This window comes from Boleophthalmus pectinirostris, unplaced genomic scaffold (assembly GCF_026225935.1).
Source record: "Boleophthalmus pectinirostris isolate CB_2022bp ecotype Guang Dong unplaced genomic scaffold, ASM2622593v1 HiC_scaffold_11, whole genome shotgun sequence".
Classification (NCBI taxonomy): Eukaryota; Metazoa; Chordata; class Actinopteri; order Gobiiformes; family Gobiidae; genus Boleophthalmus; species Boleophthalmus pectinirostris.
Window position 1 is genome coordinate 334,957 of NW_026570994.1, and position 21,743 is coordinate 356,699.

The 21,743-nt window shown below is 41.7% G+C and overlaps 2 protein-coding genes across 3 annotated transcripts; one reads left to right on the top strand and one right to left on the bottom strand.

Annotated features, from left to right (window-relative positions):
- The first annotated feature begins 650 nt into the window (after positions 1-650).
- Positions 651-1,651, top strand: LOC110175621 (leucine-rich repeat-containing protein 3-like). The gene is made up of 2 exons (XM_020941826.2): positions 651-1,106; positions 1,331-1,651. The coding sequence occupies exons 1-2, from the start codon at positions 651-653 to the stop codon at positions 1,649-1,651; spliced, it is 777 nt and encodes a 258-aa protein (XP_020797485.2).
- A 2,984-nt stretch (positions 1,652-4,635) lies between these two features.
- Positions 4,636-21,397, bottom strand: atp7b (ATPase copper transporting beta). 2 transcript variants are annotated; one of them, XM_020941788.2, is made up of 22 exons: positions 21,081-21,394; positions 16,984-17,367; positions 15,347-15,785; positions 14,668-14,856; positions 13,303-13,466; positions 12,799-12,960; positions 12,643-12,716; positions 11,909-12,077; positions 11,607-11,840; positions 11,177-11,268; positions 10,975-11,102; positions 10,735-10,889; positions 10,456-10,590; positions 10,190-10,384; positions 9,932-10,114; positions 7,162-7,345; positions 6,899-7,039; positions 6,678-6,820; positions 6,395-6,598; positions 6,205-6,322; positions 5,646-5,748; positions 4,636-4,983 (listed from the first exon to the last, which is right to left on the bottom strand). In XM_020941788.2, the coding sequence occupies exons 1-22, from the start codon at positions 21,243-21,245 to the stop codon at positions 4,827-4,829; spliced, it is 3,918 nt and encodes a 1,305-aa protein (XP_020797447.2). In that variant the 5' UTR covers positions 21,246-21,394; the 3' UTR covers positions 4,636-4,826. The 2 variants fall into 2 exon arrangements, with proteins under 2 accessions (XP_020797447.2, XP_020797448.2); XM_020941789.2 differs by lacking the exon at positions 5,646-5,748 and having other exon boundaries at positions 4,813-4,983; positions 21,081-21,397.
- Positions 21,398-21,743: the final 346 nt, after the last annotated feature.

A 21,743-nucleotide genomic window follows, 5' to 3' on the forward strand; every position in this document is an offset into this window, starting at 1 on the left:
TCAATTTAAAATGCCCCTCGCTGACATATGTTTGAGTAATCCTGCTCCACCAAAAGGTGTTCTGATTAAGTGAGCCTGTAGGTTCACATTGTTCCCTTTTGAATAATAGGGGTATACCATTTCAACATATGTGAAGCTATAAATCAATACACTGTCTCCACTTCTACAGCTGCAGTCATGACTTGATTGCACTAAATAAAGCCACTTATTTCTGAATATATAAATGTGAATCCCTTCAATCAGCAATCAGCATAAGAGAACATGCACAGACCTGCCCATACATTAGAGATAAAAACTTTTGTGAATATAAGATGTTCCAGCTGTGCTATTTCTTGTCTAGTTCTTCTTTGACAGTCCCATAAGTTTGGGTATTGATTTAGTTGAGAGGCACTTCCATTTACGTCACAAATTTGATTAAATGCAACAAGTGTCAAGTGCTGCTTTAAAAAGACACTGCAGTGCATAATGAGCCAAAGAATTATAGGAGCATGGTTGGTCATCAGTACTTGCCTTCCAAATCATGATCCAATTTGTTAAGATGAATTTGCTTGTGTTTTTTTTTACAGGTTTGCTCGTATGTGGAGGTCAGAATTGACGACATCCTCTGGTCTGAACTGCACTGTCAGTCTGCATCCTGATGTCTCTCCAATATGTGTGAAGTATGGAGTGTTGCGGAACTCTTTGGTCATGTCCCTCTCACCGCTATTCTCTGGCTTCTCATGATGACTGAAAGTGCAGGCAACTGTCCCCGAAGCTGCCACTGCTCTGACCGCGGTGGGATGGTAGTCCAGTGCATGTCCCGAAGCCTGGACGCCATTCCCTCTGAGCTGCCGAGAGACACAGTAGTCCTCCTGCTCTCCTCCAACAGAATCAAACAAATCCCACAAGAGGCTTTTGGAGAGCTGCCACGCCTCAGAGAACTTGACCTGTCCCACAACACCATCGAGAGTGTGGAGGTGGGGGCCTTTAATGGGGTCTCCGAGGGGCTGAGAATGCTGGACCTTTCCAACAACCTCCTAAGCAGCCTGCCCCGAGATACCTTCACCCATCTCCATGCCCGGGTACGCCTGTCCCACAACCCCTGGCACTGTGGATGTGCTCTACAGGTAGGGATAGGTGCCACATAAAGAAGTGGGAGGACTTGGGTGATCACCTAACATTATAATCTGGTAAAACATATTTACATATTTATTTAATAAAACTGTAATTTGTGTTTATGCTTAAGAACCATGTTGAGAAAACACAGATTTGTGAATCCTTCTTTGTAGTAAATTGTACTTAATTCTTCATTATTTCTAGAATATTTAATGATACCCATCCTTCCCTGCAGGAGGTGCTGAGAGGGCTGAGGCTGGACCCAGAGACAGTCACCCAGGTGAGCTGCCACACCTCCATACAGGACAAATACGTGGGGCAGCCAGTTATTCATGTCCTGGACTCTGGGGTGAACTTTTGCACCTTCCACCAGAAGACTACAGACGTAGCCATGTTTGTAGCCATGTTCTGCTGGTTCAGCATGGTGACAGCCTACATCGTCTATTATATCCGGCACAACCAGGAGGACGCACGCAGGCACATGGAGTACCTCAAGTCCCTGCCCAGCACTGCACACTCCAGCAAGGACTACGACTCTGCCAGCAGTGTCTTTTGAATATATGCCTTTGAACAGTGGGATTATGACATCATTTTCTAGTTCTTTCCATAAAACACAAACTGCCTAAAAGAAAACACTACCGACGTGAGATAGGCACTTAGGTTTGGGGTTATCAAAGAACATACTGGGTAGGAATGTCTAGCCAAATTTAGTAAACTATGAACAACTGGAAGTGTTATTACTCCTCGAAGAGAACTGTTGTAGCTGTAGGCTCAAACCAAGCCTGCATATTTAATTTTTTTATGTTAATATTTGTTAGTGTCATACCTAACATGTTTTTTTTTTTTTTTTTTTTTACACTTGAGCCAGACACAAGCCATACTCAGACCAACTCTAGCTCAACAACACAGTTTGGACACCAGTTTGGTTCAGGCTTGGGTCTGACTCTGGGTTATGGGTCATTGTTCTAGTATCTTTACATTACAGTCTGTACCTGAACGTGGTTGTGCTTGCTATGTGTGTCTAAATATTCTCAAATAACAATGGCTTTCTTGAGGTGATGTCTCTTCATGTCTCACCTCTTGCAGTCACATCGGGCATACGTCACCATCACATCTGGACATTTGAGAGTCAAGTAAAGCCAGCCTGTAAGAGTTAAGGAAAGTTGTATTAGCGTTTATTGCAGTAACACCAGGGTGACCAGATTTTCAAAATCAAAACCTGGGACACTCTCGGTTTGTGGTGGTTGGTAATAATAAAATTGTGAAATGAATACGTAATTAAGGAGAATTTTTTCTGCACTCGCCCCATTCATGACTGACATGTGAGTCAGTGCAGTCAAATTGTCTTTGTGTTTTGGGCATTTTTAAGCAGCTTTTCTCTATTTTACCTCAACAAATGTCAGTTTATGCCTCTCTTTACTGTCGGCAGGTATCAGATTGGTCCAAAATAGGAAAAACTGGGACATTTCTTGTATAAAACTAGGACAAATCAATGGTTTTGTATAAATCTGCTGGTACAGAGGACACAGGCTCAAAACTGGGACTGTCCCGGGTGAATAGGGATGTCTGGTCATCTTAAAACACACAAAGTATTAACAAGCACTACATGACTATAACATTAGAAAATGGGAACGATTTGTAACATTTGCCTTTAGATAAGGTTTCAAACCATGTAAAGGCAGTTCATTTTCTAAAAGGCATATATGTAGTATGATTTCCTTATGCTAATCCTGGTAATGAACCTTAGCATTAGGACTCCAGCTGTTTTTTATTGTTCTCTGTTTTAAAATGATGTAAACTGTAACACTACATTACATGAGCAGAAATGGAGCTAGCGTTGCGTAGCGAAGACAGCCTTTTTAAAGGCTGTTTGATGCGAACTCACTTGTGTGCTTTTGTCAGGGTCTTTGACCTGTTTGTAAATTATTGTAAATTATTTCTATTAGTTTGGATCTTGGTTTGTAGAAAATGTTCATATTTCTGGCCCGTTTTGTTCATTTTCCTCGGGCGTGTGACCGCGTCATGTCGAAGGTGATGAGGTGTAACAGCGCCCCCTGCTGAACTACACCTCACATTACAACATGTGAGGGTTACAGTGGTGTGTATCGATTGAACGGAGTCAATATTTGATTTGTATCCAGATCTATTTGTTAAGGGGGGAAACCTTCTTATCCACCTTGAAATTGTTATCTGTGTGTTACCTCACCATTTTGCTTTAGTCAGTTAAACCAAATGAGCAGACACTATTTTACTCTGTTGTTTGGAACAGTCTATTTAATCTTATTCGATTAAAAGGTGTCCAAAAGTAAATACTGTAAAAGTCAAGATGAAGAATCGTTTGTGAAATTTAAATATAACAGTTCAGTTGGTTTAAATTTGAGTTTGACACTGAATTTCTTCCTGCATTGAGCCATGCAGTTATATCTAAGACCAAACAAGTGCAAAGCACATGAGACATGTTGAGATGTGAAAAGTGTTGAAGAGCAGTCTGTGAGTGCACTTTAAATTAAATATTTTAGACTTTTCCTTGAGATACAAGAGATGCAGAGATAAGCAGAATAGCCTTCCGCAGAAAGCTGTGAGGTAAAACGTTGTCTGCACTCTCTTTTTATAGCATAGAGTTATACCAGGTCGCCATTTTAACATGTCATCACTTTTATACTTACCTTACATTTTTAAAGGAACCGTATGTAAGATTTAGATTTTAAATGTTATAAGTTCTCTGTCCCCAGATATGAGGTTAAGGTTCTGAACAGTATAAAATGTACAACTTTGAGTCATCTTAAGACACTGATGTAATATCTTTAGTAATTTATTTAGTTATTTCAATAAACCGACCATGAACTAGCTGCTCTTTAGTCTTGTGTTTTTGCTCACTGCTGTTGTCCATCCAAATTTAAAGAAGTTCAGCTTATATAAAATCCAAAACCAGAAATGATTGTGTTTTTGATCATGTGCAGCCTCAGGTGATGAAATGCTTTCATTATGTGCCAGCAAAAATGTAGAGCCAAGCATTTTGAAATGACAAATTAGGTAGTTATTGTCAATACGTTAAATGGAAATTCATTGTAATGAGGGCCGCTGAAGTACAAAAAACAGTCCAGTAAATGTTTATGGACTCTAAAAATATGGAGGAGCTTAAATATTTATCATAAAATTTGGTGTAACTCACAGGTGGACAGAGGAAGTGCTTAATGAATGAGATCATGCAATTAATATTGTCTATCTGGGGCACAGTTAAAAATACATTTCAGTGAGTCTGTCTGCACCTCGGCTGATTGAAAATGTTCAGGAAATGGTGTCCTATAAAAAGCACACCTAACATTACATCTTTAATCATTGTTAATCATCTTTTTACAGAATAACACATTGACAAATTGATGGTTTAGATCCCACTCTAAGGAGATTTTTTTGTTGTTGTCCTTGGGCAAAGGCACTACACCACCTTGCTGTCAGTGCCAATTGTTTATCAAATTTCTTCCATTCTGTTCCGTTTCAGGCTACAGAAGTATTTAGAATGTGGTTAATAAAAAAGAAAAGTGCATTAAGTCTTTGGTTTTATTTACATCTTAAGGCATTTTGTTGAGGTCATATCAAAGCTAGAATACAGGTATAAAAAATTTTACTGGCCAGAATATAATTTACAGAAGTGCAAAACGTCTATTTCGAAAGACCCTGACACATAATTACAGTATTCAAATCAAATCAGTCTGTGTACTTGAATCCCTTTCCTATACAATGTCTCTCCCTTGGGTGCTGGGCTGGTCCCGGGTTGCGGGGGGCCGGTGTCCCTCCAGCCCCACATGAGCACTGATCTGAGACGAGCGCAGGCTCCTCATGTGGCCCTCCGCTCGCGCCTCGTACACCTCCACTGATGTCTTCTTATACCTGGCACACAAGGAACAAGTGAGGTCAAACTATATTAAGATATTTACTATTCACTCTCACTTTTTATCAGCTTAGATTTAAAGATGCACAATGTAAGTTTTCTGATGGAGGATTCTCTACTCTCTTGTCTCCACGGGGAGGTTAGTACTTACTACTTTTCTTTGAATGTTCCACAAAATGGCATTCAACTATCTATCTCTAAGTCATGTGACCAGGCCAAGATGCAGGTAAGCAATGAAAGCAATAAAAAATAAATAAATAAAAACATCCGTAATGGAGATGAAACCAGAAAAGTTATATAGTGCATGTCCAATATTTATTTGGCCATTATTGCTTCTCTAAAGGTCTAACATAACTGTAGAGTAATTCATATAGAACTATTTATTACTATTACTACTATTAACATCTTTAGCAATCAGTAAATCCATTTGAAGCTTCAATTTGAAACATCAGAATCTGACTTGCTGTATAGACAACGAAGAATTGTTTAATTACTGTTATTAGTCCTGGTTTTGAGTTTGTTTGTTCAGTTTTACACTGGTCTTTTGTCTTGGTTTAAAATAAATTACTTGGAGCTTGATTTTTTCTGTCAAACTTGAGAATAATAGCAAGTTATATATTTTTTGCTTCATTCCAGATCAGTTATTGTGGTGCACACTCACAGTCGGAGCAGGAGAGAGGAGCCCACGACAGACACAGATGACAGCGCCATGGCAGCAGAGCCCATCCATGGCTGCAGCACCAGGCCCACCGGCATGAACACTCCTGTGCACCAAGTGTACAATTTACACATACTTATGCAGTATATACAATGTGTATTTATACATTCCTTAGTACTTAGTTGTATTCTTTTAGACTCTCAATCATGATTTTTGGTTAGGGACAGTATTAATGGTGCATTATATCAGTTTTATAGTGGAGGGTCTGCCGCCTGCTTGTCTCATTTGAGATGTTATTGCTTTGCCAAGAATATTCCACAGTATGGCATTAAATTATCTCCATGGAGACAAGCAGGTTACACTACCAGGCTAAGTTATGAGCCCGCTCACAATAAGGATGTGTGTAAAAATGAAATAAATGTATGACTTTTGTAAGCTTTACTGTGGAACATTCCAGGCAAATCAATAATATCTACATGGGAAGAAGCAGGTGACAAACTCCCCACTGGAAAGTTACACTGTACACCTTTAATATAGGAACAATAAGGAGGGCTATGTTCACCTGCTGCGATCGGAACTCCCACAAGGTTGTATATGAGAGCGAAAACAAAGTTGATTCTGATCCTCCGCACAGTCTTCTTAGAAAGTTCAATACTGGCCACCACATCCATCAAGTCATTCTGAAAATAAAATTCAATAAATTCAATCTTTGGTAATAGCTTACAGACAAATACTGACCGTGCTGTACCCACTCTAATCAGGACAATGTCAGCTGCCTCAATGGCCACGTCTGTCCCCGTTCCTATGGCAACGCCCACATCTGCTCGGGCCAGCGCTGGAGAGTCATTCACCCCGTCCCCCACCATCGCCACCCGCAGTCCCTTCTCCTGGAGCTCCTGAACTTTGGCCACTTTGTGTGAGGGCAGCACCTCCGCAAACACTTTCTTTATCCCCACCTAAAGAAGACAGAGACGAAAAGGCCACAGAATTTTAAACAGGCTAACTTTTTACTTTCTGGTCCAATCTGAGTGTTACCTGAGCAGCGATAGCTTTGGCAGTTCGCTTGTTGTCTCCTGTGATCATCACCACCTCTATGCCCATGCTGTTGAGTGTGTGCACTGCCAGGGCCGCCTCCGCCTTCACCGTGTCTGCGATGGCGATCATAGCACACAACACGCCTGGAGACACAGAGAAAGACCACTGTATTTAACATTCTATACAGCCTTTATGTGTTTAGCATAGCAATGTGACTTTACCATCAATAGCGACTAGGATGGCGGTTTGTCCTTTAGTTTCATGACTGGACATGGCCGAATCAATGTCTGCTCCAATGGAATGGCCGTTCCTTCTCATCCACTCACGGTTTCCAATGACGACTGAATACGCAACGTTTTCACCTAAACATGAGAGCAAAACAAAAGAGAAAGAAATATTAACACACAATTGTCACCTTTATTATTTTTACATTTTACAATATGAGCTTTTTAATATCATGAATTGTTAGACAAAGAGGAGTGACCTCTGGAAGTGTCCTCTCCAGTGGGCAGGAGGCTGCTCTCATCAGTAGTGGCTCCGGGGAGGATGAAGTGCTGCTGGTCGTGTTGCTCGAGGAGGTGCTCCACACTGGAGACCTTACAGCTGATCCCACAGCCCGGGACTGCCTGGAAGTCCTGACAAAAGCCCAGCACTGCAGAGCCCAACTCCTGAGACACACAAATGAACATATGAAGGTCAAATGTGTTAGCTTTATAAAAGCAATTATTAAAACATCTAACATCTAAGGCAGGGGTCTCAAACTCAACCCTGGGGGCCACATTAGATAAAGTCTGAGTGAGGCTGGGCCGCATTGAGTATTCAATAAATAGCGGTTGCACGGGAAAAAAAAAGAGAGAAAGAACAACACGCAACACACTTTCTTAATCTTTAATAACAGTTCAGAACATGAAAATGTATTCAGAACGTAAGTTTAAACTAATACGTCTACTCTTCTTTTGCCTACTCCTTGCTGGTTGAAACCTGGCTACATTTCATCTTGCACAGCTGGGAGATATTTGGCTTGCAGGAGGAAGCAGATCCTCAGGATAGATTGAAGATGCTCGTCAGTGAGCCTTGACCTGTATTAGGTGCTTTCACACAGACAGTATTTGGTGCGCACCAAACGGTCCATTCGAACCAAAAGTGGTTAGTTCGGTTTGTTTGCGTTGGTGTGAAAGCGTCAATCGGACTCTGACCCGGACCAACTCAAGCGGACCAAGACCTCAAAAAAGAGGTGGTCTCGGTTCGCTTGAATCCGCACCAAATGACCAACTTTGGTGCAGTTCTTCTGGTGTGAACGCGAACCCGGGTCCAAACCACAGACAGCAGGTCCAAACGAACTATTCTAGATGCATCGCGTCTCCTCTGCCTGTAATGACACGCTGTACGACTCCAACGCAGTGACAGATTGTTCTTCAGACGCAGCCGCGATTCATTTTCAAATTATTTTACCAACAATGGCCAATACAGAGAATGTAACACACGAACACCAGAGCAAGTACGTGCGAACATGTGGCTCCAGAGTGAGTCAAAATTGGGGATGTGTACGTCTGTTCGGGACCTGCACAGAGGTCCCGGTGTTCCCCGTGATCATGTAGGAACCAGCATTTGTTATTTTAGGCTTTAATTAACCAAATAATTTTATGGCAATAGGCAATCGCCCATTCAATTGATTCACCTTGAAAAAATGTCCTGCTTTTAGCCTAGTGTGAGAAATACAGTCGGACTAGATCCAAACCAGAGTCCCGAACCAGCAGGAGCAGCTCTGGTTCTGTCCGGGCTCAGATGACGTGGAGCGGGGAGTGAAAAGCGCTTTCCCCGGGTAGAACCAAATGTGCGGAGGACGGATGCCAACTAACTAAACTGGACTCACGCTTCTGTCCAGATGCTTTGCACCACCTCGGAACCAGCCGCGGTTCTTGAGCGCGGAGGACAGGAGCAGCCCGCACAGACCTGTAGGTAGTCCACAGCGCATTCTCGCTTTTCCCGCACGGAACAAGCGCGCAGACGGCGGAACGTACCCGCTCAGACCCAGTCATTGCGCACTGGAACCAGCACATGGAGGACAGAGCCTCCGGACCATCTGACCAACGCGCTTGTAGGACGACAGAAGACCAAGGACCAGACCCCAGCCCCGTCCTGAGGAGCTGCGCGCTATGGTGAGCGCTGTTGGCTTCTGCTGTTACCCGAACTCTGGGATGATGCGGTGAGTTTGTACGAAGTTCTACATGTTGCTGTTTTATGAGTTCATGGTAATAAGATGAGGACAGCCCACGGTATTAACACTGAACATCAGTACTGGTTACTGGAGATATCGCTGTTCTACCGGAATACAGAGGTTCGTTAATCAGTTTTGGTTCGTTTGCCGGTGTGAAAGTGGACCACACTGGAGTGTATCTGCTTCTCATATGTCAAACATGGATGGAAGACGCTTGTTTTTGCCTCGTACTTTTTGCTAACATGTCGCCAAGCCTCTGGAATAGATCACTGCAGTTTTGTGGTGCTTGCATATTGATGGGACAGCTGTGTTTACCGCTGAGTACGCTTGGATTTCGGTGATGCACAGGTGGAGCTTGGTTATCGAGTTGCCAGCAAGTTACGCACCGAGTGTTGAGCAGGTAAACAGACTGTCAATGTCTTTTTATTTCTTATTACCCCCTCCAACAAAGGTCCCATACTTATGAACAGGGGAATTGTGTCAGCGCCTCCTCTGCGCTCTGATACTGTGGTTGTGGGAGCGTAAAGTGAAGCGCGCACACGTGTACCACCATGTGTGGTTTGTTGTGGTTCTTCGGTGACGCCGTATGTGCACGTGTACTTGTATTAACAGATCCACTTAGACTCGCTCGTTGCTTCACAACTGCTGTAAATTGAGTTTTGGGATGTAAACTGCGTTAATAATCTGTTGTTGTGAATCTGCATGGGCACCGATTGCAGCTTCATCTGTCAGTGCAGCCTGCGGTAGAGGGGTGGGATTGTGCGTACATCTACCGCGGGCCGCACTGACATTATTCTTTGGAATTAAGTGGAGGGCCGCAAAAAATCCTTCTGAGGGCCGCAGTTGGCCCCCGGGCCGCGAGTCTGAGACCCCTGATCTAAGGGCTTGTCAGACTAAAAACCATAATGGTGAATATCTGCCAGCACAAATCAATGAATATGAAAACTCAATGTATCCCTGTGAGGCATAGGTCTAGAAGACAAACACACCAGTCTTGAGATCCCTGCACTAGGTTAGCCTCGGTAGCAGAGCTGACCTCTTTGCAGTGCTTGGCCACAGCCAGTCCCAGCGGGTGTTCACTGTTGGCCTCTGCGGTGCCCACGATGGCCAGGACCTTCCTGAGGGGCATCCGGGCCACCTCCCACAGCACCAGCACCCGGGTCACCAGGGGCACCCCATTTGTGATGGTGCCCGTCTTATCGAACATCACCACTTTAATCTACAGAAGACAAAAGTGTACTGTGTAGATACTCAGTAAGTGATAAATGGAATAATAACAGACTGAACTTCGTGCCTTATGTGCCATCTCTAGGGGCTCTCCTCCTTTAATAAGAATCCCGTTCTGAGCGCCCACGCCTGTGCCCACCATGACAGCTGTCGGTGTGGCCAGCCCCAGAGAGCACGGGCAGGCGATGGACAGCACTGTGATGGAGGCTTGGAAGGCAAAGCGCACGATCACCTCCACCTTGGAGATGTTGGGGTTATAGCCCTGTGGAGGAGAGACAGTTTGTCAAAGTGTCACCTGGGTTAACATGTGAATACACCAGAGGGGGGCGTTACCGGAAAATTCTCCTTGACAACTTCAAAGTCCACAAACCCCACGGCCACCCAGGCTCCCAGAGTTAACAGAGAAATGATAACTATGAAAGGAACAAAGTATCCACTCAGCTTATCTGCAAACTGCTGGATGGGAGCCTGAGCAGACACAATTCAACACACATTTATAACCTTGCAACATTATAGAAATTTGTGAAAGAATTTATATTAGGTCACAACTCACCAAACGCAACACTATGCATTGCACATGATAGTGACTAAGCTACACTTTGTAAAGTTTACCTTAGAGGTCTGGGCCTCCTCCACCAGGCGCACGATCTGAGACAGAGTGGTATCTGCCCCCACATGAGTGGCCTCCACCAGCAGAGCCCCATGAGCATTGATGGATCCAGCGATCACTATACTGCCCACCTTTTTAGTCACAGGCATCGGCTCACCTTCACAAAGAAAGACAGAAAAGTCTTCATCTATTTTTATTTTGTTGTATACATTTTTAGTTCTCCGTGTCAGTTTGTGCATCACCTGTTATGAGAGACTCATCTGCCATGGAGCTTCCCTCGATGACCTTCCCATCCACAGGGAACTTTCCTCCAGGCACCACTTTGACGATGTCCCCTCTCTGCACCAGCTCCACCTCCACCTGCTCCTCACTGACACAGACATATACAGAGGGGTTATAAGACTGACACATCAGCTTTTGCACTGGACATACATTCTGTGTTACCTGAGGATGGACAGGTCTGATCCCAGAGTCACCACTGTGGCGTCAGTGGCCTGAAGTGACATGAGTTTAGCCAAAGCAGCAGAGGTTTTACTCTGAAAAAAGAGAATACATTATTATTATTATTATTATTATTATTATTATTATTATTATTTACAAATTAAAATAACATTCAAAACACATTTGCAAATATTGGCCTATTCAGTTTAAAATAAAATAAAAAATACACCTCAGATGAAATTACAGGGAATTACAGGTTTTCAGATGCTGCAAAGTTACAGTTTATTGTCTGGTTAAGATGTTATGATTTACTTCTACATTAATAATTATTTCTGTATTTCTAGTAAACTCCTTCCTTAAAATATTCTGTCTATTACATATAGTTATTTCTTTTATACTTGCTTATACACAAATAGAAAAAGAATGAACATGCCTTTGCCAGGTGCTCCAACCATCTTCCCAGTGCAATGAACACGAACAACATTGGCGGGGTATCGAAGAAAGTGAGGGGACTCTGAGCTGCCCTCTCGACCATGGCCACGATGAGCACCACACACGAGTAGATGTAAGCTATGGAAGTGGCCAGCACGATCAGCACGTCCATGTTAGCCGTACGGTGCTTTATGGAGCGGTAAGCCTGGATGTAAAAGTACCTCCCTCCAATTACCTACAAGAAATCAAGAGCTTGAGAAATATACATTGAGAAATTGGAAGTTATAAGTGTTGTTTTGCTACCTGCACGGGGGTACAGAGTAAGAAGAAGAACAGGTTAAACAGCGACAGCCCTGGGAGGAGGTTGTGGTCTTCGTGCATTGAGCCTCTGTATTCCATCACCATCATGTAGATCATCAAGACCATAACTGGAACACCAAAAATCAGGCTGGTCAAAAAGGAGTTCCTCCACCTGCAAAAGGCCAACATTACAGTTAGACATTACGCTTAGACATGTAAATATGTGCAGAATCCCTCAGTGTCAAAGGAGAAATTTCATTTGTCAACTATTTATTTAGGTCAAAAATGTTGCTCATCCAAGCTGCTTCTTCAGTTCTTCAGAAAACATTTTCAACCTAAATAAACATTTGTCCAATTGACAAATTGAATTTTTACTTTGCCATATATAATATGAATACTATCAGACAATTATGCAAGATCACAAATCTGGATAAAGAAGAAGTAGAAATAATGTTGGAGGTTTGTTGTGGTGAAAAAACAAACAAACTATAGACTAATATTAATTAGCCTATAATATTAAATAATATTAAATAAATATAAAATAGCATAATTTTCTAATATTTAATTCTACCTCTATCCAGAACAAGGCAGGAACAAAAGTTTATGAACAATATGTCACAGGTTTCTAAGAATTGGTAATATTAAGTAATATCTAATGTCCAAGATACTATATGTAAACAGTAGCTTCAGTTTGCCGGATGATATTCTAAGAAAACGCAAAAGTTTTAGATACTTGCTGTTTGATTTGTTCTGAGTGGTCCAGATTGTTCCGGATGCCTTCTTTCACCAGAGACGCTTCAAATCCAAGGTCCTGGACACATGATATGACTTATAAATATAAAGTATATAAACTGGGAAAAACATGACTTGACATTAACAATATGGATAATTACCTGTATGATTCTGACTATATCTCGTGCCCCGATGACGTCAGGGTTGAAGTGGATCTGAGCTCTGTTTGTTGCCAGGACAACAGAGGCTCTGAGGATCCCTTTAGTGGACGTAAGCCTGGACTCAATGGTGTGGACGCAGGATGCACACGTCATGCCTGTCACCTGCAGAAAAAAACTAAACTATTACTCTCACTGCATATTGTGTACATGCAAATAAACAGACCCAAAACACTGCATAATACTCAGTAGCTGTGTTTACATTCACTTCAAAAATCTGATCATTATCTGATTTCTGGAGTTATCAGATTATTGAAACCTCATGTAAATGGGTGCTCTTTCACATTCAAGAAAATGCAAAAAAAAACAAAAAAACAAACAAACATGTCATGCCAGGTGTTTTTGATGATTTGTGAGTGTAAATTTAGATCTTATTATTGTGTTATCTGACTGTTGGAGTTATCTGATTTTACTGGCCATGTAAATGTAAAATGTAAATGTACCCACTGTAAGGTTCAGCTTCCCATCTGTGGCGGCGCTGTCCTCTATAAGTGTGGCTCCAAAGCCCAGGTCCTGGATCAGGCGCTCTATACCAATCGGGCTGATAAGATCTGAGCAATACTTCACTTCTGCTTTACCCGCCATAAGAGAAACTAAAACTAAAAGGATCCCTGCAGAGAAAGTGCATTGGTGTTACTTTTACAAAAACTTCTCAAACTAACAAACATCAGTGATAAGGAAAATGAAGATCTCAATGAACTTTTTATAACCCTAACTTCATCGAAATACTTATTTGAAAAATAAAAAGGGCCCTTAAAGAGTCCTTAAAGGGCCTGACATTTAACACCTTTTATTTTTAGTATATTCTAGAATATTGTAAATAACATTATTTTTTTTACTACAACTTCTCTGTCAAGGGCCTTGTGTGCGGGGTTAACAGTTCATTCAGAAGCCTGTTCTTCACTCATGTTTCAAAACTAGATATGGTTAAGTTTCCTGTTGGAGGCTTAACTATTCAATGCCTCCTATCTATTAAGAATATATTTTATTTATTATATTTTGTATTGGTTGGAGATCATTGCTTTTTACATTAACCTAGTAACTTAATCAGCAGATCATGAATTGAAACACTGGGCACTATGAAAGGTGAGAGAGAGTTTACACTTTAAAATATTAGGTGTTGTACTTAATGGTACATGTATTTAATAGTATACACTATAAACTCTAATATGTAGAGCTTGAAAAAAATCTAGGAAGCCGACGGCCTTGAAAAATCTGACTAAAGTGAACTGTGAATCTAAAGCTGAGCCTGCAAGTAATTCCTCAGTGTAGTGTTCAGTAAATTTCTCTTTCATCTAACCAGGCGCAGTGAGTGAAGTGAACTTTAGTTTTCATTCATAGACTCATGTTGTGAAGCTGTGCCAACGAATCAGTCAGTTCCTCAAATCTGAAATATGTAGCAACCTTTACTTTAAGAGTAGGTTCATCTTACTTGGTAAAACCATGGAAACCCATTGCCTTGAACTGAGCAAGTAAATGTAAAAACAGGTTCTATTCTACAATAATGTAATTTACATCATCAGGTACAAGGATTTCAATATTTATTTGTAGCTTTTGTTCAGCTTAAGTTCAAACACATCCTAACATGTGTAACAATAAAATAATAAAACTCAGTCAGTCCATGTTAAATCAACCAAGACCCCCGAGCTTAGGAAACAAAAAATACTGAAGAAACAAAACAGGAGAACAGGTGTAATCGAGCACAGACTGATGAACAGAGGGAGGATATAGAGACTGAATGAACAGAGGGAGGATATAGAGATGGATATAGAGTGTTAGATTTGACTGGGTAGTAAATGTGTGTGTTGGGACCTCTGTGTTTGAGCAGGTTCCTCTCAATGTTGGCCACACATGAGGCACAGGTCATCCCCGTCACACTGATGAAGCACCTCTCGACCTTCTGCTCACACTCCCCGTTTAGGACTTGAGTCATCTGCGGGGGCCGGGACCATGTGGGGGGACCCTCAGATGGAGCTGCTCTAGGCCTCTCAAGAGCAGGCTCTAAAAACAGCACACAGCCTATTACGTAACATTCTACTACACTACTACAACATCTACGCCAAAACTTTACATAAACAAGCAATTTGCAAACGAGTGCCAAGTGAACCCTTAGAGAGAGGTTTTCACATTCAGTCCAACAAGAACTCTTCATCAAACTCTTAAGAGCATTCTGGTTTGGTTTCCATGGCAATGAAGTGGTACAGGGTCTGTGACTGACAAAGCCTGAGCCCTGAGAATGTCATTGACGTGGGTACAGTGTTTCACAGTCTCTCACAAATGCAATGTGATGACTCTCTCTTTGCCATATTGAAATTAGGTTTAGTTATAATCATACCAAAACCTAAAGTTGAACTAAGTCACTTTTGTTTGGTTATTTGGAGATAAGTTGGCAGACCCTCCACTTGAAAAGTTACATAATTCACTTTTAGATGAATATTTTTTCGCAGTGTTTCTTTGCCATAAATATTGTGTAGAGTTTTCATTTGTGTACCTGTGAGCGACGCCTCATATCCCATGTCCTCTATGACCCCCCTGACCCTCTCTTGTGACGTGAGGCTGGGGTCAAAGGTCACCCTCCCCTTCTGCTCCTCCAGGGACACGGACACTCGGCTCACCCCGGGCTCCTGGCTCAGACGGCCCGTGATGGAGTCCACACAGGAGCGGCACGTCATTCCTGTGATCCACACCTCCACCATCAACTGCTCCGAGTCTTCCTGCCCCCCCTGTCCCCCCTGTCCCCCCTGTCCACCCTGTCCACCCTGTCCACCCTGTCCACCCTGTCCACCCTGTCCATCCTGTCCCTGCAGCAGTGAGGTCTCAAAGCCCATGTCCTGTATCCGGTCCACCAGCGCCTCCGCTGTGGTTACGTGAGACTGGAATGTGATGAACGCTGATGAATTCTGGAGAGACACATGGATTAAGATGACGCCCTGGACACAGAGACAGAGATGTACAGAGATTATCTGCATCTTTATTTTGAAGATATGCAAAAATGAGAAGTGTGCATACTAGAATTTGAAATGACCTTTCTTCCATTGTCCTAATTCAGGTAAAAATATATTTATTTATTTAAACAACTTTTATGTAAGATGAATTGTTTAAAATCAATACTTAAATGAGCACTAAATTAAAATAGTGATTAAATGAAAGGTCCAACAAATACTGGAGAGCCCTGAGCACTCGCTCTGTGAGGAGTTTAACCTTCGTCCTTCTGGGCGGTGTCTGAGAATGGCCCGGATCAGAACTCAGAGAGGTCGGACTTCTTTTATTTCTGAAGCCATAACCAGGATGAATGCTCTTATAGCTTGGATCAGTCGTGGTGAAATGCTGTTACATCTCCTGTTCTTTTTTTTTCATATTTTTTGTGTCTGACACTACTGCATATCAATTTACCTTAGGGAAAATAAAACTGTATACAATATGCTCTTAACTGTAGGATTATTGTTTCTTTTTGTGTAGATTTGTGTTAGTTATCATGGTAATTTTGTCCCTGTCCCTTTAACACTGAGACTAATTTTAGAAACCAGGCTGCAAGGAAGAACAGGGATATTTCTGTGGTTTTATTTTACAATCAATTCTCCTCAACTCCTAACCTTATATTTTATCACAATGTCTGACCTCTTCCCCTACAAAAAGTATGTATAAGAAAAGAGTCAGTGTTTGTGGGAATGAATGTAATATAAACATTTCAAACTTGATTTTGATGCTAAGAAACAGTATAACATTCTATTTTATTTCAACACTTCAAGTGCCACTTTCAATATTAAATTGTAAAAGCTGTTCAGGAAGGCTTCATTTCTTTCCTGTGGAAGTGACTTTTTAGTATGGATACCTGCTCAAATGAGTGTCCAGTATTGATACTAGCTTTAGTATCGATGAGTGTCTGATTTTCCAGACTTTTGACCACCCTACTGGGAATGAAACAAAACTCCAGGTATGTTTTTGATGAGGAAACAATAGAAAAAGTAAAAAATCTAAAAGAAATGTTTGTCTTCAACTTTTTGTCCTTCTTTTTTCAAAGATATCAACTATCTCACATCACAGCAAATTCAAACCTCAGCTCCCCTTCACTTCACTTTTACAATATAGTCCTTTTGAATGCTCCTTACATATGTACCTTACCCTTACCTTTAGCTCGGAGATGTTAGCCTCTATGGTCTGCACGCAGGACTGGCAGTGCATGCCCTCCACTCCGATGCGCACGGCCGACTCCGCACTGTGGCCCATGTTGTGCAAGTGCAAACCGATCCCCTTTGGACTCACGACATTTGAATCGTAGTGCACGGTGATCGAACAGGAGGACAGCACAGACGAGGAGATGGAGGAGGAGGTAGAAAGGACTCCATGTATCCTGGACACACAATTCTGGATGAACCGGAGCTGCTCCTCTGACAGGACTCTGGGAAATGTGAAGGTGGTAGAAGATACTGAGGGAGAACACAGATGGGTTTCACTGCTGTAGTCGTAGGCCAAGTTATCGAAGCCGTACTGGCCCGAGTCCGAAATGGGCCCCTGGAAAGAAATGTAAGACTGAGTCATTATGTATAACTGTAATGTTACGATGGAGTAATACAAATGACAGTGTGCATCAGCTGATATGACAGTAGGTATCTTCCCACACTCTGCTTCCTGTCTGCTAAGGTTCTATACCCAGAGCCGAGCCAGCCAAAATAAAACCACATCCTGTGTGAAGTTATGATTTCTTGGCAACTGCAGATAAGCTTAAAGATGCACTATTTCTTGACTTTTCTGGTGGTTTTTTGGTGGTGCTTTAACAAGAATTTTCCACAGTATGAGTTGTGGAAAAAAAATTATGTGTCTCTTGATGATAAATAATTATTCCGAAGCCCAATGAGTTTTTGTAATACAGACAAAGATTTATTCTTTTTGTTAGGGCAGATATGGATAGGGCCTAAGCCTGGCCTGGTCAAAGACCCACAGCCTCTCCTGAATCTCCTCTCTCCAGTCACTCCTTCTCAGCATCTCCTCTAGAGCATCTGAGCTCTCAATATTTCTACTGAAATAAAGTTACATACATATCAAAGCAGAGAGACTTTCACAGACTTGTGCTAATCAACTTAACTACTTGAGGACAGCTAAGACAAGACAGCGTCTCCTGTGGAGTGTGGGGACAGTTGTGTGTGCTGAGCTTTACACATGTTAAGGACTCATCTGGTCTCAGCTAGAAATCACATTTATTTACACAAAGACAGATTGAGAGAAATCTTTCCACAATATAAATTTCCATCACAGTATGGCAAAGCTTCATTTAGTAATGCATGGCAGCTTTTGAAACTCATCCTCCATAATGATGCTGCCATCAGTGGTGGTGTAGATCTCAGGTTTTTGTTTGACCACCAGAGACTGCAGACTTTGCCTCTCAACCTGCCGCCATCATGTATGTTTCTATGGAGATAGATGTAATGCCATACTGTGGAGCATTCAGGTAAAGCAATAACATCTCCCTGGAGACAGGCAGGTGGCTCATTCTCTGTTAGAAAACTACACTGTTAACTTAACAGAACCTAAAAGAAAATTATTTGAAAATAACTAAACTCTAGGTACAAGAGGAGTCTTCAATTTAGAGCAGCATTGTCAGGCTGTTTGAATGTTGTTTTGGTTCTCCTTTGGTTATAGGTTAAGTCGTAGGTTTGAATTTCATTTCTTGTTCTATCAGATTTAGAAAGTGCTCCTGGCCTCAGTTTAGCTGTGGTGTGACCCTAACCTCCAGCCTAATAATGTTTTCACTTCTGGTCAAGTCTTAATTGTGTAGCCCACAGACATGGCTGGTTCCTTGTTCCTGGGTTGGCCACAGTGGAACAGTAGAGCAGGCAGCCCCTGTGGCATTTTGGATAGAATCACATGACCAGACCTTCACAAAGGAATTTCAGCATGACTCTGCTTAAAGTCAGTGCCCCTAACCAGAGCAGTCCCTGTCTGCTGTGGTCCACGGAGAGAAGACAGATACAGTAGACAGAGCAGACATGCCAAGTAAATATACAAACTCAAATCTATGTGGGAAATTAGTAACAAAATAAAACTGATCATGTTTAGTTATGATCAGAAATTCTGTACTAACCAAAGAAGAGACAATAAGTTATACTGAAAAAAAAACAAAAACATCCCACTGACACAGATAACTCTAAAGCAGGATTTGTTTTCCAGTAAAGAAATAGCTCCCACGAAATACTGACCCCCAAAATGTATTACTCCAATTGTCATTTTGTAATGAAAACAGGTTCTGGATTATTGTACCTGCATTGTCGCTCTGTGATGAGTTCACGGCTTCAGTCTCAGGAATGAAATGTTTAACTGGACCAAACAGGGAATTATAATTGATGTTTTGGGAAGTGAAACAAGGTGGTGTTGGTGGTGTCAATGTGAGACAGAATCATGCCTGCATCTTATTTGCATTTTCATTTTATAAATGAAATGAAAAATTTAAATTTTTTAATGAAATTTATATTATATCTATATATTATTATTATATTATCTATATTGTGCAGAAAGTTATAATAAGATCATTAGATTAGTTATTGAAAAGTGGACCTGTCTAATGTAAGTGTTACATTTTTGTTTCATGTTTTTATATTGTCTTTTTTAATCATATTAGTGTTAGTGGAAATGTTGGGTTATAAAACAATATTTTTGCTGACTTTTTGCACAATGTCATTGACCTTAGAACTGTCTCTTACTGATTTTATCATGAAACATATTTTTATAGAATATAATCCAATTATGAAACACCAATGAGGACCTTACACACAACATTATTCCTGAAGTGCGTTGGAGCAGTGTGTCTGAACCTTGTCAGGTTAATTCTATAGTGCCTCATGGTGTGTTTGACAAGTCACCAAACTGTGTGTTTGTTTTGAGTGTAATCCCACAGACAAGATCCTGCGTGCTCAGATAAGACATGACTGTCACACTGTGTGACATAATAAACACTCAATTCCCTTAAATGACACACGTGTTGACCTGAACGCTCAACACAAGTCTCCCTCATCAAACTTTTTTTTTAGGGTGAACAGATATTTAAGGTTTGTATAGTGCAGGCTACATCAGTCCTACTACAGAAACAACCTTCAGCGGGTTTAACTCTCATATAGTTCTGTTCATTCCCATGAACATTTTCCAACTTTGAAAATTCCCCAAATTACACAACCCTATTAATGATTTATTATAGTTACATTTTTTTAACCAGGAAAATCCCACTGAGATTAGGAGTGTGTTTTTAATGTTAATGTTTAATGTTTTTAATGGCAGAGGAAACCAGAGCATCCAGAACCAGAATAAAACCTACACAAACACACGGAGAACATGCAAACCCCAAACAGAAAGGTTCCACACTGCCCGGGAGTCGAAACCTACTTGTTGGGAAGGTGAAGCAATTATAATTATGATATGATATAATTATATAATTATGATGGTAGATTATAACTAATTAAGTTTGCGTAGTATTTGTGTGTATGTGTGTGTGTGTGTGTGTGACACCTTGTTGAAAGTGGTGAGACACAAATAGAGGATAGTCAATTCTTTTTAAGTGTAGTAGGCTTCTTAATCTTATACTAGTTCTGAAATCCTTCCAAGGATTCATTTTTATGAGACTTTCCTGGTTAAGTTTTCATTTGCTTGGGGAAGTTGGATTGTTAATAGACAGTCTCAAGTCAAGTGTCTGAAGGCTGTTGAATGTGTAGTATACACTTAATAAAAGCCATTCCTGGTTCAGATTCAAAATTCACGTATGGTTTACTTTCTTTCATTAATAACCTCCAGTAGCTTGAAAAAAATACCCTACAGTTTAAATTCAAGTATAAAGCTTGAAACAAGAAACACAGAGTTGTGTTCTGTTTCATTCACACATTTGAGTTTGATTCTCTTTATAATTTTGTCTTTCTGATGTCAAGTATAACTTTCAAGTTCACAGCTCCTTTTACCTTTATCCTTGTTCAGGAGAGATCGGCAATTCCAGGGCTGAATTTATCCAAATGATTCTGGTGAAGGTGTATGAAGTGTAAAAACACAATGGAGCACATGACATCACAAGGTGGAACAGAGTGATTTCAGGATATGTGTGTTAAACATGTGTGAATGAAACAAAACACAACATGCAGCCTATTTTTGATGGTGATACAACATAATGGCACAGATCAGAAAACAGTGGTCACCTCGGCGGTGACCCCCGGAGCATTCCCCGGAGACACGCAGCGGACCGCGGGCTTTACCTTGTCCTCAGCCGCTGTCGGACAGCCGGCGTGGAGGCTGCAGGTGCGGTCGGGCTCACATCCACAGTCCACCATGCGGATCTCCTCCGCGGCGGCGGCGGCGGCAGGGGGCTGGGGCGCCCGGGGACTCCTGGAGAGGCCGCGGGGTGACTTCGGGGTGAACATGTTTTGCAGTCCGGTGCACGGTGTCGGTGTGTGCTGCGGTTATCAGATGGCCCGGAGTAAAAGGGTAAAAGTCCAGGAGCGCGTGCGTGACAGATAAGGAGGGCCACGGGCGTGACGTCACAGGAGTGTAGTTTTTTTGGGGAGAGGCTTGGAGAGGTGACGCCGGACTGGTGACGGACTCTGACTGACCTGTGTGCAAACAAAATCTATTGTCCGTAAAGTTCAGATGGGTGGGCAAAATGATTTGGTTTTTCAGTAGCCTTGAAACGAAACTTTTCAACAGAAGACTTAAGGCCCCCTGTCACCTGCTTTGCCTAAAACGTACCACAGAATGGCATTACACTGTATATCTCTTTCTACTTTTACCTGTTTACCCGGGACAGTCCCAGTTTTGAGCCTGTGTACCAGAACATTTATACAAAAACCAACAAGAAATGTCCCAGATGTCCCTATTTTTGACCAATCTGATCCCCGCCAACAGTAAAGAGAGACATATAT

Coding starts and splice junctions, on each gene's coding strand:
- LOC110175621 (XM_020941826.2), top strand. CDS start 651: ATGTGTGAAGTATGGAGTGTTGCGGAACTCTTTGGTCATGTCCCTCTC. Junction 1,107..1,330: donor ACTGTGGATGTGCTCTACAG/GTAGGGATAGGT, acceptor CCTTCCCTGCAG/GAGGTGCTGAGAGGGCTGAG.
- atp7b (XM_020941788.2), bottom strand. CDS start 21,245: ATGTTCACCCCGAAGTCACCCCGCGGCCTCTCCAGGAGTCCCCGGGCG. Junction 7,346..9,931: donor TGGCCAAGCACTGCAAAGAG/GTCAGCTCTGCT, acceptor TGTGTGTCTCAG/GAGTTGGGCTCTGCAGTGCT. Junction 5,749..6,204: donor GGGAGTTCCGATCGCAGCAG/GTGAACATAGCC, acceptor CTTGGTGCACAG/GAGTGTTCATGCCGGTGGGC.